A 22,590-nucleotide genomic window follows, 5' to 3' on the forward strand; every position below is an offset into this window, starting at 1 on the left:
GATGAGACATGTTCCTCCTTCTATTTTGATATCTGGAAAAAAGACAAGCCCATCTACTCAGGTATCAAGTCATACATCTCTCCAGTTGGCGAGATTTCTTGGACTCTTTCCTATCGGTTATTCTCTACCTGCCCCAACCCGATTATTACATTTGCCAGTTCTGCCTTCCAAATGTCCTCTCCAGTTCATCTCCATGAAGATGGTCTGCCTCTTTTTAGAGTTTCACCACCTTTCACCAGTACCAACTTCTACTTCTCTGTTTCCCTGTCTTATGTCCTGCTACCTCTAGTTTAATTATTAATGCTCCTGGTCCTTGTCTTCTCACTGGCTTTCTAACAAAGCAAAACTTTAGTCGACTTTCAAGAAAGACTGGGAATTCCCTGGTGGTCCAGTGGTTAGGACTCCATGCTTCCACTGCAGGGGGCCCAGGTTTGATCCCCGGTCAGGGAACTAAGACCCCGCAAGTCACACAGCACGGCCCAAAAAACCCCCCAAAAAACCAAAAAACAAACAAAAAAAGATCCTCTCTGCCCACTGAGCTGCTGCAACAAGGAAACGTCCAAGTGTTCCAGGGTCACGGAGGAAAAAATTCTACCTGCCTAGGGAAGGAGGGTGGTCAGAGAGCTTCACAGACAAGGTGACACTGAGGCAGTTTCCAAAAATAAATAGGAGTTTACCAACTCAAGAAGGAAAAATGGAGGTGCCCAGGCAGGCAATTTCAGGTAAGGGCAAGAACGTACCAATGAGCTCCATACAGCTGGGCATGTTTGGAAGTTGGTTCATTTGTGTGGGTGGGGAATGGGGGAAATTGGGATGGGGTCAGCAAATGAGGTTTGACGGATGAACAGGAGTCAGATGAGAAGGGTCTTGCACGCCCAGCTTAGAAAGGTGTCCCCAAATTCCCTGGCCATAACAGACAACTCCCATGGTGTTCTTTTGTTATTCTGCTTGTATCTTTATTATAAGACTTTGTATACTTGGCCTTCGTTGTGACTGTTCAATGGATCTTACCTAGTATACTTATGGACAAGTTCACTGAAGATGGGAGTTCTGCCTCTTTCTGCCTTTTTCAAGAAAAATCTATAGTGCCTTAGACATGGAAAATGCTCAATAAATATCTGTCTTGTTGAATTTGTCTATGAATAGGTCCTTTCAAATAAAAGACTACGTTTTACTAAGTATTTAAAATACGTTCCTGAAAAGATTATTTATACTATCATTATAAAAATGATGACAAAGGGCTGATTAAATAATACTTTTACTTCAACTTTTTTCTTCATTATATAAATATTAAATTAGTTGAGTCTGAAGTAAAGAGATAATATAATTACAGCTGATTGTGATGAGGATATATTAAATTATCCAAACTTTTTTGCCTTGAATCTACTGCTCATATTAATAATATATGTCCACGTCAATATCCAGACATACACAATTTCAATTCAACAAATAATGATTGGGTCCTTACAATGTGTTAGTCACTGTATTCACTGGGGATATAAAAATGAGGCCCCCTGTGGTAATTATGCAACAACTTGCTATATTTATGTTCAAAGTTAAAAAAATACAAAACCTGAGATACATAGAGTTAAGTAGCTTGTCTAAGCGCACAAGCCAGTTAGGGGCCAAAGACAAATTTCTGTGGCCTGACTTCAAATTTAGTGCTTTTTCTATGATACCTTCTTATTTCTTCGCAGTTATCAATATGGAGTGTATCTGTGAGCTCTCTGGCCAAGATCCGCAAAGAGCTTATTTGCAGAGGATTTTTACCTGAAAAATGTCAGTTTGTTCTTAAGTGATTCATTATCCTGGCATCACTAAGCCCTATGCTTTATCTAACAATGAATCTAGACCGAGGGTCTGACGTGGAGCTTTATATGGAATGAGTTACTTAATTAATGAAGATAGATGTGAAAGTATAAGCAGCACCCCATCGCCTGAAGGTAAGATCTAGCAACCCCAAGAATTGTGAACAAAAGGCCACCAAAATGCACAGCTGTCACATAGCTCATGATTTTCTTTGTAGGATATCATCAAATCATTTCAGAATCTCATCCAATAAAATAAGATGTCAAATTAGAAGCAAGAAATATAGGAATAGCAAGGAGAAGTAATGAGACAAGAAAGAAAGTGAAGAAGCATGGAATCCACAAACATTTTGGACTGGGGTGTGTGTGCGTGCGTGCGCGGGCGCACGCACAGTCATTATCTGATATTAATTATAGCTCATGATATTAGTTACAAAGTCTTCATTCCTCAAGGGAAGGGCTAAATAATACATCATTTCTTTCATTTGTAAAGGTAGGGAAGGACATATTTTAGAGACGTTTAAATCAAAATTGGTTAAAATTTTTAAAGCATCCATATGAGTTAACTTCCTTGATGTGTAAAATTCAGATATGAATTATTTTTGCTAAAGCCAGACAGATAAGAAATGTGGCTGCTCTATATTTACTAATTTTTAAAACTTTGGTGTATCGTTTTCACATGAATTCAAATGAATATTAGACAAGATTGGCTAAATGAGCCTCAGATTTATTAGAGAGCAGGATACCAAGTTGAAATTTTCAAATTCAGATTCATCTGAGACAACATTTTTATAGGTCAAAACTACTTTTTTAAAAATCTGGTTTTAAATCTTTATCTTGCCGTTTCCTTGTTCATCATTAAATTATAATATTCTGCAGAGCAGTGATCATCACGCCGTGTCAAACGTACCACTAGAGGGTTCTAGCTGACTCTTCCTTGGACCCTCTTAGACTAGACCCAACATCTGGTTGTAGTGCGCCATCTAGTGGTTGTAAGAATCACTGGTGCCTGAGTGTTATTTGCTTGAACTGCATTTTAGAAAACACAATGGCATACATTTTTAGAAAGTAATAAGAATTCTAAACAGCAATACCAAACTCATAAAACCATTTTTTTCTAAAATTCATATTTAGATCACTTAATAAGTAATGAAATTCTTAAAGTGAGGGAAACTCATTGTATTAATACCTAGTAGTTATGTTTAGCAGAGATTTAAATGACCTTTAATTTCAATACACTGCATATTCATTTAAATACACTGCACACTGCTTCATGCAGAGGAAACACACAATTTAGACCAGTGAGTAGGAAAAACGTACCTGCTGACAAAAGGGGTGGATGCAATGACCGAGATATATTTTTTTCCTTCTATTGAACGTGCCTTAAACAACTTACCACAGACAGGTGTTAGTAGGCATTTAAAAGTATTTGGTCAAACCTTTATGTTATTATCTAAACTGCACATTTATGAAACGATATTTAATTATTTTTAAAAGGTACTCTTCAGCATGTCTTTTTTTTTTTTTTTACTCTAAATTCCTTGTTAATACATAGAAAATGATCCTCTTTCACGCTCCTACAAATATGTTTAATTTACTGTAGGTATAAGTCCTAAACAGATGACTGATTATGTACTAATAAAGCACAAAAGATCAAGTGTTAAAGGTAGACTTAACGTGACTTTCTCAAAGAAAGTGTCTTGTTGTCCCTTGCTCACCTCCCATCGCGTGTGTAGTTCTCATAAGTCATCTGTTATAATCCCAAACTTCACATTCATTATTACTGGTCACACACAAATAACTTACTCAATATGCCTGAAGCAAAGGTAAGGCTAAGAAGATATTTATTAAAATCAAAGCAAGTCAACCTGAATCCCTATAGAACTAGTGTTGATTTTACTTTGAACCCGAAGTTATGAAATCTTGCATGTAATTATAAATCAGAAACCAGTATGGGCTCACTTTGAACCAGTGGCAGCAAATCAAGCGAATTTCATTATTTCTTTTTAAAAGTACTCTTATTTGACTGGTAGTTTAGGAGCCTCTGCCTTGAGCAGAGTAAGTGTTTCTCTGCTAAGTGGATGGATGAAGTTGGCATATCTGGGTTTGGAGCAGGAATTTCACAAGGACTTTTGGATGCAGCTGTGAGATCAAGAAACATGGATTGGAGTAGGACAACTAAATGGATTCTTAGCTATAAGTTAATAAATTAAGACCCACTTGGATGGAAGTCTCCAACATCACATCTCAGGGCTTTTTCCTTGAACCTGTTCTACTCAGTACTTGGAAAAATGGAGAAGCTGAAGGAGAAAGCTAAAAAAGTAAAAGCAAGGTGGGCAGGGAGAGCTCCAAAATCTTTCCAATTTATTAGAATAATGAGCCCAAGTCAATAAAATGGATGCAGTATAATTATCTCCCAGACTTGAAAGGGTATGTGCAGCCCTCACAGTAATGACTCTGTCCTGTATCTCCCACAAGAGGTCATCCAGCCTGGGGCAAAACACCTCAGTGACGGGAAACCCACTATTCCCAAGGGAGCCATCATCTGAGGGACAGGTTCAATGACAAATACAACACTGCACGTTTAAGTTGAAAAGAAATCCGTTATAGGTACAGGGTGTGGGAAGATCCAGTTTTCAGCAGTTTTTGATTTAGATGACTTAACAGAGTCAACTGCTAAAAGACTTAACACTATCTTTACATCTATTAAGAGACGTCCATTAACAAGAGCTCTTCCCTCAATTTGTGGCGTGAAAACTTTAAAAGATACTGTGATATGTTGGCATATACCTAGGAAAACGTGGCTGAGAGAACCGCGGGTGTCTGGCTGGGAGACATGAAGATACGAGTGGTCCATGAGAGTGCTGAGAGGAGCACCAGGGTCCCGGAAGTGAAATTTACACTGTGATGGCTGGAGCGATTCCCTTGGACAACGAGACAACGGGAGCCAAACAACGCCATACGAGACAATTCAATGCTGTAAGAGATGAGGACTCTGCCCTCAGAAATGTCACCCAACTTGTCTTGCACAAGAAAAAGCTCTCTGTCACGCGAGGCATTTAAGGAGAGATGGGAAATAAGACTTGACCGGGAGTCACACTCATACCAAGGAGATAATGACACTGGTTATTGTGTGGATCAAATGAAAGAAAAAATATGCTAAGTGTGCAGAATACTGCATAGTATAGGGACTGGTTCTCTGTGAAAGATGACACCCAAGGATCCCTTTAACTAGGAAATGAACTAGACTTGGTGACATATAAGGTCCATTCGGACCCTAGGAGTCGATGACTTCATCTTATTAATAAGCCAAACTAATTACTTCTGCTTCAGCACTAAAGGTTTATATTGCTTTGAATTATAATGCACACATCACGTCTCCCCCACTTTCACAATCTATATTAAAACCTACAAGATGCAATCCTATCACGCCATAACATTAAATCCTTTAATAGTACCTCATTAAACCTTTTCCTCTCTTTCACTGTTCATCACTTGCATAAATGAAATAGAGGGTGCCTGTGTGAAATGGGGATAATATGTATTTTGGAAAGTTCAAGGAAAATAGGAGTAACTCAAAATATATGAGGATTCACTGAAGAAAGGTCATTCTTTTTTTTCTTTAACTGAAATGCTCCCATAAGAAGTCAGTAATATGAGCTGATCATACTTACTCCTCTGATTTGTATTCACTGTCTACTGATAGGATGAAACATGCTTATTCAACTTTCATGCCTTTATACGCATTCTTGGCCTTAATGAGAAAATCGAAGATACACTATTCTATAAAAGATAACCAACAAGGACCTACTATATAGCAAGGGAACTATACTCAATATTTTGTAATAACCTTTAAGGGAAAAAAATCTGAAAAGAAAAAAAAAGATATATGTGTATGTAAAACGGAATCATTTTGCTGTACACCTGAAACTAACACAACATTGTAAATCAACTAACTTCAATAAAAACTTAAATATTACATGGCTTAATTTTTCAGATCCAAAAAAAAAAAAAAGAAAGAAAATTGATTCAAAAATAGTGCCGAAGAAATAGATGAAAACCTCTCCTGGGAAAGCTCTGGATCAATGGAGAGGAAAGAATCTGGAATTAAGTAGAAAAGGGATAAGGAGTGGGAACAGGGAGGAAAGATGGAAGTGACAGTTTGCACACTGTGTTGAATTACCTTAGAAATAGTAATAGTATTAATGTATTAGATAAGCAGAAGTAAACTCCAGATTCTATAAAGCTTTTCTGACTTCAGGCAAGCATCCCGTGCTATAACTTCATCACACACACAAAAGGATGTCCCATCTTAACGATCAGAGTCATGAAAGTCTCTGTAAAGCAGCTTTCAAATAATCTGATATAAGAACATGACTCAATAAATGGCAAAGAATGATGATTTAAATGATTTTGCTACCTCAGCTGAGAAACAGTTTGTACAGTGTGGTTATCTTAATGTATCTGAGATGGGAGCACGATTTACGCAGCCCCACAGGAGTCTGTTACACGTGAAGCTCCCAGATAGAGGCAGGTGCTGGAGGCCAATTCCTGTCGAGGATAGTTACTGGCTCTATAGCACATTGCTACCAGGAATGCGTGTGAATGAATTTCTCTCTTCTCTCTGCTTCTTTGAGGTTCACACATTCCAGTCACCAGTCACTTTTCTGACCAAAAGGTTCTGTAATTGGGGGTCCCTCCTTCCACCTTTGGTCTCTTCCCAGAGCCTCCCATTGATGGTACCCAATGGGATCCAGAAGCCAAGGAAGCCAGGGGATGCCAGGTGAGGGACACACAGGGTAGAGGATGGATGCGGTGGGTAGGGAGCTAAGTGAAGAGTCACTGGCTTCTCTCCTGGGTAGGTGCATGGGTGAATGGATGGTGACAAAGTCAGTGAATCACTTGTGATCTCAATTTCCTTCGTTGCAAACTGTGAATACGAAAAATCCTTTCCTTATACAAAAAAATACCAGTGAGAATCAAATGGAATCATGTGGAAGTATTGTTTTAAACTTCTCACAGTGCTATGTATATGTCAATCTTATTTCATTTTTTGGGGGGGAGGTTTATCTGTTTGGTTATTTGGGGGATGAGATCAAGGGGAGAAAAACATGATCTAAGTGGTGGTGAAAACAATAACTTTAAGAGAATGATTTTGTTCAGCTTGTTTGGTATGTTATGTGGACATTTTAAAACCTAATAACTAGACAACGATTAAGCGGCAACACTGATTATGAAAAAGACTAGACCACTGTGTTCATACTATTATTTTAAAAGTCCTTACGACACAGAAGAAATACTTCTTTGCTTGCTAAACTTCACGAAGACTTAGGCCTTTTTTCAACTGAGAGAGGGAATGTACTCCACTCAGAAAGGAACATAGGATGCACATATGATGGGTGAGCACAGAACATTCCAGCACACTCATGGCTCCAAAGCCAAGCAGCTGGCCCTTTCTGGACTCTCAGCGACCCTCAGGTGAGAAGCCCTGCAGGGCTGTACCTGTATGTGTCCTTCGATGAGCCTTCAGGTGAGAACTTTTTGTGTACACTTTGTTGCATCCCTCAAAATCACATCTGTGGATACGCCGTTTTCTGGAGTCTGGGGATTCAGACCTTCTCTGGCGTCTTGTGCTCTCAATACTAAACGGTGAGATTGAACTGGAAAAAGAGAAAGTAGATTTAAATGGTGAGCAATACAGCACTCTGTTTGGTTCCAGTGCCATGAGACCCGAGGCTCATAGACTGCAGCTTCATACAGACCCAAGGTCCCATGTCCACATTTCCCGCTGTCACCTTCTGGGACACATTTCATTTCTTAATCTTGAAGGCAGGCAGCTAGACCTATTTTTGATGAAACACTCTTAGGGAGAGAAAGACATGCTTAAAATAACAACAAAATGACAAAAACAAAAACTAAATGAAAGCAGAGGTGAGTGAGTAGATCCCCATCATCAAAAGAAATAATCTGGCGGTGTTAAAACTATCCCTCAAAGTTTTGAACTTGTGAAGACACTTACAGAGAATATTTTAGGAAGACCTGCCATAGACAAATGACAAAATGAATGCATTTAATAAGTAACATGAGGGTCTGAATTGCATGTGACAACATATAAAATTGTGTAAAATCACAACGTAATTTCAAAACAAGTAAGGTCGGGTTGAAAGAAATGACATCAGTACATCAATAACATGACTCATGACAAGCTTTTTCAGTTCTGTAAAATGCACCTGACATTTGACTTTTCTCGTTGGTGGTTTTTCACGGTGAGGAATAAAGTTCACTGTATTGAAAGATTAGCTGTACCACATTATGAAAAAAAGTTTTAACTATGAAATTTGGCCCTGGCTTGTACATTGTTTAACCTTAATGCCACAGTAGAAAAACAGGATTAGTTTGTAATGTCAGGTAACTGATTAACATGTACTTCTTCCAACCTTAATCTCTTTTGATTGAGATAGAAATGAAGAACATGACTCATCTTCTTTAGTTATTCATGAAGTTCTTGAAAATTACAGTGAAATACACTAAAAAAAAGAAATCACCCATATTCCTACTATAAAAAATTTACCACTATTAATACTTTGACATTACTTTTTTCCAGGTTTTCCATGCTTTGATGCTTTTTAAAATTCTTTTCTATTAATAAATCAATCCTTGAAAAACCTGAACACAACAGATAAAGATACCCCTCCCTCCTTCTATCATTATCCTGGTCCCTTCTCCTCCCAGGGAAAACCTCTATCATCAGCTTCCTTTAAATTCTTCCAATTCTTTTAAATCATGCTCACTGATATATATCTGCATTCATGGAAACTCATTATATTGTTTGGTGTCTTTTAAGAGACATATAAATAATATGCTGTTCACATCATTCTGCAAATTGTTCTACACTTGACTTTTGTTAACTTGACACCGAGGATCTGAGATCTGTTCATATTGATACACTGTATTGTTTATTTGAAATGCTATATACCACAGTTCATTGATTCTACGATGAATATTTTAATATTTTAATGTCTCTAAAAGCAGGATGCTTCTGACATTTGACAGCTTGTCATAGTTTGACATATTTTTTTTTCTTTCTTAGTGGTATATAAAGTAATGGTGTATTTTACAATAGATGGTGTTTTAACCTAGATCAGGAGTTGGTAAATTGTTTCTGTAAAGGGCTAGATAGTGAATATTTTATTTTGACTGAGAGTCATACAGTCTATGTTGTAACAAATCAACCCTGCAATTGTAGCATGAAAGTAGCTATAGATAAATATATAAATAAATGAGTATGGCTATGTTCCGATAAAACTTTATTTACAAAACAAATAGTGGGCTGTAATTGATCCATGGGCTGTAGTTGGTTGATACTTGACTCAGATGAAATACAGGAGTAGTCCAAAGAATATCATCCCAGCATTTTAAAATCCATTTCCTAGGTGATGGACATATAAGTTATTTCTAATATTTCACTGTAACATTGCTCCAGTGAACATGTTTTGAATGTCTCCTTCCATGTACGTGCCTTTTAGGTTTTCAGTGCATCTTTTCACTTGTACAAATAACAGATTCAGTAGCCAAAGCTTCATATTATTAGATAAGATCAAATATAAATGATGTTTATCTACTAGTATCTTAAACAGTTTTGTGCAAGGTTTCTAGTAGTTGAAGGAAAGAACATATGGGACGGCTAAGCCACTTTTTCAGCCTTCTTATCACTCAATACGGATTTGTGGTTTTCCACACCATTGACTCAGTTGTAGGGATTGGAGCCTATTGTGAAAAGAGTCAAAATAGTGTGACAGGTTTGCCCATGAGAGAACAGCTTTAGTCACTCCTAACAAGGTATGTTCTGGCATAGGCTGTGATTTTTGCAAATAATTAAGACTGTGTGTGTGATAATAGGGCAACAGTAATTCACTTCTTGAATATCTAGTCATAAAAACAAATATGGATCTTGTCACTGGGAGCCCTCAAAAATGGAAACTTTCAGATTGTGGTATGTTTGACATCTTTTAAATTGAGAATATGATATGGCATTTGTTTCCTTCAAATTATAACTTAAAGTCTATATAATAAGAACCCTTTGTTTTGTACAATAATTTCTACACACTAATATGCAGAAGTCTAAATGTAACTAAGCATAATCACACACACATATTGTTTGCCCATAGTTGACTTTAGCTATTTATCTTGCTATGTATACATGTATACAGAGAAAAGTGAAAAATAAATCTGAAATAAAAAACTAAGTAACTACTAAGTAGGTCTTTAAGGGACAGAAGTAATGCTGCTATATAGTCAATCAACTACTGAACTATATGGCAGGCAGAGAAGGGAAAGCAAGGGCTATAGAATGGTATAAAATTACTGCACTCAGATTTCTGAATTTACATTAAATGAAGACAGGTTAGGTGGATGGCCTTAATGTTCTACAAAACTTCATACCCTGGTTTTCCTCATTTTAAAGTGAAATGTTTTAGGACATTATGAAGAACAACCACCTAAAGGTATTCGTGTAAAGATGATGATGATGATAAAAATAATTTTTAAAAAGGTATGTGCAATGAATAGCTGGACCCAGCAAAAACTAGCTTTAAAATGATATTCAGTGGGTAAAATTTTCCCTGGTTCCCCTTTTTAAATGGTACAGACATCCTCAGAAGACATCAAAGAACCTTAGGCTAGCCTGTACCTTTCAGAACTTATTTGATCTCTTTGTGGAAAGGCAGGAAGGTAAGTGGGGCTGAAGTGAAAAGGAATAAAAAGTGCAGAAGAGCTTAAAGAACACAAGAAGAGGAGAGGACAACCCAACTCCACAGAGGACTGCTGCTGTACTGGGGCCCACGGCATGATCCTACAGTTAGGGGGCACTGCAGGTGGAAGACAATTGTGGGTTGGGTGTTTGGCCAGGCCAAGTCCATGGCAGGAAATCTGATAGTCACGGTGCTGGTACCAAGTATTTTTGTGTCTCTGGAGCCTAGAACATTGTGGGCATATAAGAAATGTTTGCTAAGTAGAATGAATGAATAGATGGATGAATGGAAGAGTGTATTAAGTCAGGTATACCTAATTTTTAATTTAATATAATCAACTAATTAATGAATCTTTAATTGGTTAATTAATCCTTACCAGGATCCTTTGACTGCAAATCTTCCAATAATGATCACTCACTTCCCACTCTTACTCTCATTTCCCTAAATTTCATGTTTTAAATGCTAGAGTATACAAAGTGGCTACTGAATATCTGGGATTCTGGGTAACCATTAAAACCACATGTACAGGGCTTCCCTGATGGCGCAGTGGTTAAGAATCCGCCTGCCAATGCAGGGGACACGGGTTCGAGCCCTGGTCCGGGAAGATCCCACATGCCGCGGAGCAACTAAGCCCGTGTGCTGCAACTACTGAAGCCCGCGCACCTAGAGCCTGCAAGCCACAACTACTGAGCCCACGTGCCACAACTACTGAAGCCCACGCGCCTAGAGCCCGTGCTCCACAACAAGAGAAGCCATTGCAATGAGAAGCCCGTGCACCGCAACGAAGAGTAGCCCTTGCTCGCTGCAACTAGAGAAAGCCCACTCACAGCAACGAAGACCCAATGCAGCCAAAAAACAAATAAATTTATAAAAAAAAAAAGTTTAAAAAAATAAAAAATAAAAAAACACATGTACATATAAGTGTCTTGGTTCTTTGCTCTAAGTTCAAGAGAATGGCATTCTAAAGCATGGCTTACAATTAAAATTCTCAGTGGGAGACTGCTGAGATCCCTCTGAACACGTACAAGATGCTGGTGAATGAAAGAAAAAGCTTCCCTTTGATCCTAGGTAAGCATCTAGGTGAGCGTGAAAGGGTGAAGGAATGATTCTAACTCATCCTGTTCCGTCTCACTCTGGGGCTCAAAAGCACAGTATTTGGTAACAGAACAGCTATAATTACATGTTGGGTGTTTCTATTCTGCCCTTCCTATGCTTTCTGAAAGCCATGTGCCCTTTGTTTCCAAAGCACTTCAGGTATCCTCAAATGCACGCACACTGACTTGTGTGCTTCGAAAGTTGGCCTTGTTCTGAAGAATGGAAATGCGCAAGAAACTACTGCCTACGCCAGCAGAGGATTCTTCCAATAATCCTTGGTAATAAGCCCGGTACGATGAAAATGGTCAGGGTAAAAGAGTTGCTAGTGTGTTCCCAGACACTGCGCTAATAAACATATCCGTGCAGTTCAAAAGAACAATAACTAAAGGCCCACTCCCTTCCCCAGAAGGTTCCACCATTTAGAAAAGTGAATGAATGCCCGAGGGGGCCTCACAGGCACTGCGTTGTAACAATTAGATGTAGAGAAAACAAATGAGTGCATCACGCCTTCAGTTACACAATAGTCCCACTTGGAATGGCAAGTTAAATTAGAATTAAACCCAGAGAGGCTCGAAAAGTCATATCCAGGAACAGCTCTATTTAAATAGAAGGCACCACATGGCTGCCATGAAAGAAATGAAGGTTAACTGTAATCAGCACGTAATAAAAGGCCATTTGTCACATGTGACCTGAGTGTGATGAGACGCCCTTCACTGAAATTGGAGTTTCTACAGGAGTTAGAAAAAAAAAAGCCAGGACATTCGTTTAAGGCTGGGAAGGGAGGACACACACATCCTAAATTTTAAAACAAGAGCAGAAAACAGAGGGATAGAAGGTGCTTCAGCAAATTCACATATATCATCTCAACAGAACACCAAGGAGGATGGCTGACGATAACCATGACGGCTGACATTTACAGAATGCTTACCATGCGCCAGGCACAGCTCTAAATGCTTTAAGCTTCAAAGCAACTCTCGGAGGTCAATATTATTAGTACCTCTAGTACTAGATGAGGAAACTGAGGCAAAGAGAGGTTAAGACCTAGGCCAAAACAAAGTTGGTGACCACACCAGGATTTGAACCCAAGTGGTGGATTGACTCCAGAACCCAATACTAGTTAATATGTTCTGTTGACTCAGGTAAACAGGAATATAAACCAGCATATAACACAATATGAAAAAGCAACAAAATAATCTGTATCATTTAAATTTCCCCTCTAATCCTATTATAGAAAACAACAGCACATAAAAGCATTCTTAAATGTAGCCTGCTATAATATACTTTTCTCTTGAGAATTTTAAGGTAAACTGTTTTATTAATACTGCCAGTAGAGGTACTCAGTATAATTACTTACTATTAATCTACCTTAAAAAATACTGTCTTAAGGTTGTTGTAAAATATATATTTCCTTCCAGGGACATGTTTTTAGAAGACTGAGTTTGGCAGCGGTATGCGATTAAGTTTTCCTTGACCATCAAGACCACAGAACTAGTTCCTTCCCTGCCATTTTAGTTTATTTACAATTGTACCAAAAAGCATTTAGAGTTGGTTGCATGACAGAGTTACCTTAAAGGAAGGGGGAACATTCAGTTTTAAGAGAATATTTTGTACTGTTTTCCAAAGTTTGCTTTAAAATCGTTTTCAACAGGACATAAATATTACCTACGGGAATTCTGAATCAGCTTCTGCCACAGAAGAGACGGAAGCAAGAACTACTTCCTTGTTAGTAAATCAAACACCACGTTGAGAATGAAATATCGAGGTCACACCATCAAAAAATCTAGAAACAATAAATGCTGGAGAGGATGTGGAGAAAAGGGAACCTTCCTGCACTGGTGGTGGGAAGGTAAACTGATACAACCACTATGGAGAACAGTATGGAGGTTCCTTAAAAAACTAAAAATAGAATTACCATATGACCAAGCAATCCCACTACTGGGCATATACCCTGAGAAAACCATAATTCAAAAAGAGTCATGTACCAAAATGTTCACTGCAGCACTATTTACAATAGCCAGGACATGGAAGCAACCTAAATGTCCATCAACAGATGAATGGATAAAGAAGATGTGGCACATATATACAATGGAATACTACTCAGCCATAAAAAGGAATGAAATTGAGTTATTTGTAATGAGGTGGATGAACCTAGAGTCTGTCATACAGAGTGAAGTAAGTCAGAAAGAGAAAAACAAATACCATATACTAATGCATATATATGGAATCTAAAAAAACGGTACTGATGAACCTAGTGGCAGGGCAGAAATAAAGACACAGACGTAGAGAATGGACTTGAGGACACAGCGGTGGACGGGAAAGCTGGGACGAAGTGAGAGAGTAGCACTGACATATATACACTTCCAAATTAAAATGGATGGCTAGTGGGAACCTGCTGCATAGCAAGGGAGATCAGCTCTCGATGCTTTGTGAAGACCTAGAGGGGTGGGATGGGGAGGGTGGGAGGGAGGCTCAAGAGGGAGGGGATATGGGGATATATGTATACATATAGCTGATTCACTTTGTTGTACAGCAGAAACTAACACACCATTGTAAAGCAGTTACACTCCAATAAAAATACAAAAAACAATATCGAGGCCACATGCCAAAAAAAATAGTTGATGAGAATTTCAGTTAAACCAGAGTTACATAAATCTTAGTAATTGAGATTCTATTCACGTGGACAAGCCAGACATTTGTGGGTTTTTTGCAGGCTTTGTCTTCGCCAGCAGATGGCTCTCAGAAGCAGGAATCTTTATATTTCTCTTCCGTACTATCACAGACTCTATCTAGCGTCTATCAAACCATGTCAGTGCCTTTTCTATGACATGAATTGGGGAAAAGGCGTTAGATACATTCACCCTCCGGTCCCCAGAAGCTACATTCCAAGGCAGCACAGATTCACTGATTCACAGATTCACCTCTTTCATTCCTGACCATAGTTTCCTACAGAAAACTACTTTTGAGCAGATTTGAAATTGTAAGATTAGTAGTTGCCAATCTCTCCAGAAGCTGTGACTAAAACATTATACACCACTTTACATTCAAATCTGGATTCAATAAAAATAAATCTATTTCACAAAATGTATAAATCAAGAGTAATACATTTGCTGAAACATGTCCCAAAGCTCAATCCTGGCATACATTCCACTAGAATTTGACACTTTTTCATATGAACAGAATGTGTCCAAGTGTATTTCTAATTATTATTCTAATAAATGAAATCTCCTACTAAGTAAAATATAATGGGTTTACCAATGAAGTTTTTTTAGGTGGGTCTGCAGATAGATTCATAGTATATTATGATTTTCCTTAAAAATAACAGCTGCTACTAAGTATTTTTCATTACTATCTAGGACCATTAAAATACTCAGAACTGGTACAGGCTCTGCTGTTTTCCTGATTCATCATATTTTAGCAAGTAAGTAAAATCATAAGCTGTGTAAGCAACAAAGTAAAATAGATAAACAGACAAAAGTGAATCATTAATGGCATTTGCTGTGATTGCTTATACTATCAAACTTTTATGATGAATTGATATTACAAGTTGAGAGAGGATTATTTGTTAACAAAAAAGATCCATTTCAGATATGCAATATCTATTCAAAAGTTTCTTTTGGGGGAACACTGTAGGCATTGTAAACACTTTTCCCCATAAAATCAATTCATAATGCCGAATGGAACAACGGTCCTGAAACAAGTGCAGATTTCTTTTGTTTTCTTTTTCTTTTTTTTTTTTTTTTGGCTGCACCTCGCGGCTCGTGGGATCTTAGTTCCCCAACCAGGGATCAAACCTGGGTCCACAGCAGTGAAAGCACGGAGTCCTAACCATTGGATGCCAGGGAATTCCCACAAGGGTGGATTTCTGAATTACACTGGACATGGAACAGAAGACATATAACTTACTGAAATATTCAGAAGAACGTTTCCACAGAATTTCTTCAGGAAACACTGGGGTTTAAATTATGTTTCGTGCCAGGAGATATAGCTTGATGGATCATTTAAACCTAAAAAAAATACTTTCTAGGTCTGAACAGGATTAATTAATCAGAATGCCTTTAAGGCAGGTGCTGTCCTCCCCAGGTTGGCATGAGTCCTACAACTCCCTGTTGCCTTATAAGGACAGCACTATGCATTTATCTTATTGGCATGGCCATTCAACCCCTCTGATTTTGAGACCCTCTAGAACTGTGCTAAGTTAGAAAAATAAGTTCTCCTTATTTCATTAAAAATAAACTTTAAACTCCTCAAGAATGAAGATGTGGTCACATGCATGCCTCTCTAGAAGCTGGCATATCAGTAGGTGCTGGAAAGGGTGACGGGAAAGGAAGAGAGAAAGGAACTTGGGAAACACAGTCCGCCCCATGAGGACGTTCCCAAGGGCACACACTGGAGTCTCACCATAACACTGTTCTAGGGCAGAATTTGATATAAACAGGTTAATTTTTCCATATCAGAAGGATCTTCTTATAAGGCAGATTCAGTCTTAAGGTAGTTGTTTGGATATACCCTAGGCAAGGACAGTATATAATAAGACTCTGTGTCTTAAATATTAAAACATATATAAATGGTTCCAAATATACAGTTCTAATGAGATATTGTAAGGCAACCATAAATAAACTTTTTACATGACCATCCACACAGCCTCCACTTATTTTACGCTTATCATTAACCAGGTCTATATTCTACTAGAGATTTGTTTTATTAAAGAGAACTGAAATTATATCAGTTAACTATCTGGTACTTACATAAATTATTGAAACAGTTTTTAATTGCTCATACAGGTATATATAAATAACAAGGCCAGATTGGTTCAAGATGGCAGAGTAGAAGGACGTGAGCTCATTCCCTCTTGTGAGAGCACCGGAATCACAACTAACTGCTGAACAATCATCGAGAGGAAGACACTGGAACTCACCAAAAAAGATAGCCCACATCCAAAGACAAAGGAGAAACCACAGTGAGACAGTAGGAGGGGCGCAATCACAATAAAATCAAATCCCATAACTGCTGGGTGGGTGACTCACAAACTGGAGAACACTTATGCCACATAAGTCCACTCACTGGACTGGTTCTAAGCCCCACATCAGGCTTCCCATCCTGGGGGTCTGGCAACAGGAGGAGGAATTCCTAAAGAATCAGACTTTGAAGGCTAGCAGGACTTTATTGCAGGACTTCGACAGGACTGGCGGAAACAGAGATTCCACTCTTAGAGGGCACACACAAGTAGTGTGTGCATTGGGACCCAGGGGAAGGAGCAGTGACCCCAATGGAGACTGAACCAGACCTACCTGCTAGTGTTGGAGGGTCTCCTGCAGAGGCAGGGGGTGGCTGTGGCTCACCATGAGGACAAGGACATGGGTAGCAGAAGTTCTGGGAAGTAGTCCTTGGAATGAGCCCTCCCAGAGTCTGCCATCAGCCCCATGAAAAAAGAGTCCGGGTAGGCTCCAGTGTTCGGTTGCCTCAGGCCAAACAACCAGCAGGGAGGGAACCCAGCCCCACCCATCAGCAGACAAGTGGATTAAAGTTTTACTGAGCTCTGCCCACCAGAGCAACAGCCAGCTCTACCCACCACCAGTCCCTCTCATCGGGAAGCTTGCACAAGCCTCTTAGATAGCCTCATCCACCAGAGGGCAGACAGCAGAAGCAAGAAGAAGTACAATCCTGCAGCCTGTGGAACAAAAACCACAATCACAGAAAGACAGACAAGATGAAAAGGCAGAGGGCTATGTACCAGATGAAGGAACAAGATAAAACCCCAGAAAAACAACTAAATGAAGTGGAGATAGGAAACCTTCCAGAAAAAGAATTCAGAATAATGATAGTGAAGATGATCCAGGAACTCAGAAAAAGAATGGAGGCAAAGATCGAGAAGGTGCAAGAAATGTTTAACAAAGACCTAGAAGAATTAAAGAACAAACACCTAGAAGAATTAAAGAACAAACAAACAGAGATGAACAATACAATAACTGAAATGAAAAATACACTAGAAGGAATCAACAGCAGAATAACTGAGGCAGAAGAACGGATAAGTGACCTGGAAGACAGAAAGGTGGAATTCACTGCCACGGAACAGAATAAAGAAGAAAGAATGAAAAGAAATGAAGACAGCCTAAGAGACCTCTGGAACAACATTAAACACAACATTCATATTACGGGGTTCCAGAAGGAGAAGAGAGAGAGAAAGGACCAGAGAAAATATTTGAAGAGATTATAGTTGAAAAATTCCCTAACATGGGAAAGGAAATAGCCACCCAAGTCCAGGAAATGCAGAGAGTCCCAGGCAGGATAAACCCAAGGAGAAACATGCCAAGACACACAGTAATCAAATTGACAAAAATTAAAGACAGAGAAAAATTATTGAAAGCAACAAGGGAAAAATGACAAATAACATACAAGGGAACTCCCATAAGGTTAACAGCTGATTTCTCAGCAGAAACTCTACAAGCCAGATGGGAGTGGCATGATATACTTAAAGTGATGGAAGGGAAGAACCTACAACCAAGATTACTCTACCCGGCAAGGATCTCATTCAGATTCGACAGAGAAATCAAAAGCTTTACAGACAAGCAAAAGCTAAGAGAATTCAGCACCACCAAACCAGCTCTACAACAAATGCTAAAGGAACTTCTCTAAGTGGGAAACACAAGAGAAGAAAAGGACCTACAAAAACAAACCCAAAACAATTAAGAAAATGGTCATAGGAACATACATATCAATAATTACCTTAAACGTGAATGGATTAAATGCTCCAACCAAAAGACACAGGCTTGCTGAATGGATACACAAACAAGACCCATATATATGCTGTCACAAGAGACCCACTTCAGACCTAGGGACACATACAGGCTGAAAGTGAGGGGATGGAAAAAGATATTCCATGCAAATGGAAATCAAAAGAAAGCTGGAGTAGCTATACTCATATCAGATACAATAGACTTTAAAATAAAGAATGTTACAAGAGACAAGGAAGGACACTACAAAATGATCAAGGGATCAATCCAAGAAGAAGATATAACAATTATAAATATATATGCACCCAACATAGGACCACCTCAATACATAAGGCAACTGCTAACAGCTATAAAAGGGGAAATCGACAGTAACACAATAATAGTGGGGGACTTTAACACCTCACTTGCACCAATGGACAGATCATCCAGACAGAAAATTAATAAGGAAACAGAAGCTTTAAATGACACAATAGACCAGATAGATTTAATTGATATTTATAGGACATGCCATCCAAAAACAGCAGATTACACTTTTTTCTGAAGTGCACATGGCACATTCTCCAGGACAGATCACATCTTGGGTCACAAATCAAGCCTGGGTAATTTTAAGAAAACTGAAATCATATCAAGCATCATTTCCGACCACAACGTTATGAGATTAGAAATAAATTACAGGGGAAAAAATAGCATAAAAAACACAAACACATGGAGGCTAAACAATACATTATTAAATAACCAAGAGATCACTGAAGAAATCAAAGGAAATCAGAAAAATACCTAGAGACAAACGACAATGAAAACCGGATGATCCAAAACCTATGGGATGCAGCAAAGGCAGTGCTAAGAGGGAAGTTTATAGCAATACAAGTCTACCTCAAGAAACAAGAAAAATCACAAATAAACAATCTAACCTTACACCTAAAGGAACTAGAGAAAGAAGAACAAACAAAACCCAAAGTTAAGAGAAGGGAAGAAATCATAAAGATCAGAGCAGAAATAAATGAAACGGAACAAAGAAAACAATAGCAAAGATCAATAAAACTAAAAGCTGGTTCTGTGAGAAGATAAACAAAATTGATAAACCATTAGCCAGACTTATCAAGAAAAAGAGGGAGAGGACTCAATAAAATTAGAAATGAAAAAGGAGACGTTACAACAGACACCGCAGAAATACAAAGCATCCTAAGAGATTACTACAAGCAACTCTATGCCAATAAAATGGACAACCTGGAAAAAATGGACAAATTCTTAGAAAGGTATAACCTTCCAAGACTGAACCAGGAAGAAATAGAAAATATGAAGAGAAAAATCAAAAGTAATGAAATTGAAATTGTGATTAAAAATCTTCCAACGAACAAAAGTCCAGGAACAGATGGCTTCACAGGTGAATTCTATCAAACATTTAGAGAAGAGCTAACACCCATCCCTCTCAAACTCTTCCAAAAAATTGCAGAGGAAGGAACACTCTCAAATTCATTCTATGAGGCCACCATCACTCTGATACCAAAACCAGAGAAAGATACCACAAGATAAATAACACGGATGAATATAGATGTAAAAATCCTCAGCAAAATAGTAGCAAACAGAATCCAACAACACATTAAAAGGATCATACACCATGATCAAGTGGGATTTATCCCAGGGATGCAAGGATTCTTCAATATATGCAAATCAATCAATGTGATACACCATATTAACAAATTTAAGAATTAAAACCACATGATCATCTCAATAGATGCAGAAAAAGCTTTTGACAAAATTCAACACCCATTTGTGATAAAAACCCTCCAGAAAGTGGGCATAGAGGGAACCTACATCAACATAATAAAGGCCATATACGACAAACCCACAGCAAACATCATTCTCAATGGTGAAAAACTGAAAGCATTTCCTCTAAGATCAGGAACGAGGCAAGGATGTTCACTCTCACCACTATTATTCAACATAGTTCTGGAAGTCCTAGCCATGGCAATCAGAGAAGAAAAAGAAATAAAAGGAATACAAATTGGAAAAGAAGAAGTAAAACTGTCACTGTTTGCAGATGACATGATACTATACATAGAGAATCCTAAAGATGCCACCAGAAAACTACTAGAGCTAATCAATGAATTTGGTAAAGTTGCAGGATACAAAATTAATGCACAGAAATCTCTTCCATTCCTATACACTAATGATGAAAAATCTGAAAGAGAAATTAAGGAAACACTCCCATTTACCAGTGCAACAGAAAGAATAAAATACCTAGAAATAAACCTACCTAGGAAGACAAAAAACCTGTATGCAGAAAACTATAAGACATTAATGAAAGAAATTAAAGACTATATAAACAGATGGAGCGATATACCATGTTCTTGGATTGGAAGAATCAATATTGTGAAAATGACTATACTATCCAAAGCAATCTAAAGATTCAGTGCAATCCCTATCAAATTATCAATGGCATTTTTTATAGAACTAGAACAAAAAATCTTAAAATTTGTATGGAGACACAAGATCCTGAATAGCCAAAGCAGTCTTGAGGGAAAAAAACTGAGCTGGAGGAATCAGACTCCCTGACTTCAGAATATACTACAAAGCTACAGTAATCAAGACAATATGGTACTGGCACAAAAACAGGAATATAGATCAATGGAACACGATAGAAAGCCCAGAGATAAACCCACACACCTATGGTCAACTAATCTATGACAAAGGAGGCAAGGATATACAATGGAGAAAAGACAGTCTCTTCAATAAGTGGTGCTGGGAAAACTGGACAGCTACATGTAAAAGAATGAAATTAGAACACTCCCTAACACATACACAAAAATAAACTCAAAATGGAATAGAGACCTACATGGAAGACCGGACACTATAAAACTCTTAGAGGAAAACATAGGAAGAATTCTCTTTGACATAAACCACGGCAAGATCTTTTTTGATCCACCTCCTAGGGTAATGGAAATAAAAACAAAAATAAACAAATGGGACCTAATGAAACTTAAAAGCTTTTGCAGAGCAAAGGAAACTACAAACAAGACGAAAAGACAAGCCTCAGAATGGGAGAAAATATTTGCAAATGAATCAACGGACAAAGGATTAATCTCCAAAATATATAAACAGCTCATGCAGCTCATTATTATAAAAACAAATAACCCAATCCAAAAATGGGCAGAAGACCTAAATAGACATTTCTCCAAAGAAGACATACAGATGGCTAAGAAGCACATGAAAAGCTGCTCAACATCACTAATTATTAGAGAAATGCAAATCAAAACTACAGTGAGGTATCACCTCACACCAGTTAGAATGTGCATCATCAGAAAATCTACAAACAATAAGTGCTGGAGAGGGTGTGGAGAAAAGGGAACCCTCTTGCACTGTTGGTGGGAATGTAAATTGATACAGCCACTATGGAGAACAGTATGGAGGTTCCTTAAAAACTAAAAATAGAATTACTATATGACCCAGCAATCCTACACTGGGCATACACCCAGAGAAAACCAGAATTCAAAAAGACACATGCACCCCAATGTTCACTGAAGCACTATTTACAATAGCCAGGTCATGGAGGCAACCTAAATGCCCATTGACAGACGAATGGATAAAGAAGATATGGTACATATATACAATGGAATATTACTCGGCCATAAAAAGGAACGAAATTGGGTCATTTGTAGAGACGTGGATGGATCTAGAGAGGGTCATGCTGAGTGAAGTAAGTCAGAAAGAGAAGAACAAATATCGTATATTAATGCATATATATATATGGAACCTAGAAAAATGGTACAGATGAACCAGTTTGCAGGGCAGAAATAGAGACACAGATGTAGAGAACAAACATATGGACAACAAGGGGGGAAAGTGGTGGAGGGGATGTGTGGTGGGATGAATTGGGAGACTGGGATTGACATATATACACTAATATGTATAAAATGGATAACTAATAAGAATCTGCTGTATAAAACAATAAATAAAACTCAAAAATTCAAAAAAATATATATCATTAGCCATTCTTACCTAAAAGTGACTATTATCTGAAATAATTTGGTTACCATTCACTTGAATTTTTGGAAAAACATGTAAAATTTAAAAAAGAAAAAAAATAACAAGGCCAAGTAGAACTCATTAGTAATGTCCCACTTGAGTTTTTGTTGACCAAAAGGGCTATCTGGCGCCACAAATAGACATTTCTCCTACCATAAAATGTGGCTGTATTTGAATTTT

General features: G+C 38.1%; 1 protein-coding gene across 1 annotated transcript in view; it reads right to left on the reverse strand.

Annotated features, from left to right (window-relative positions):
- KLF12 (Kruppel like factor 12) overlaps positions 1-22,590 on the reverse strand; it is a 460,117-nt gene that overhangs the window by 22,749 nt on the left and 414,778 nt on the right. Inside the window, 1 exon segment of the mRNA XM_036831128.1 lies at positions 7,311-7,468. Within this exon segment, the coding sequence (XP_036687023.1) occupies positions 7,311-7,468 (158 nt within the window).

Source organism: Balaenoptera musculus, chromosome 18 (genome assembly GCF_009873245.2).
Source record: "Balaenoptera musculus isolate JJ_BM4_2016_0621 chromosome 18, mBalMus1.pri.v3, whole genome shotgun sequence".
NCBI lineage: Eukaryota > Metazoa > Chordata > Mammalia > Artiodactyla > Balaenopteridae > Balaenoptera > Balaenoptera musculus.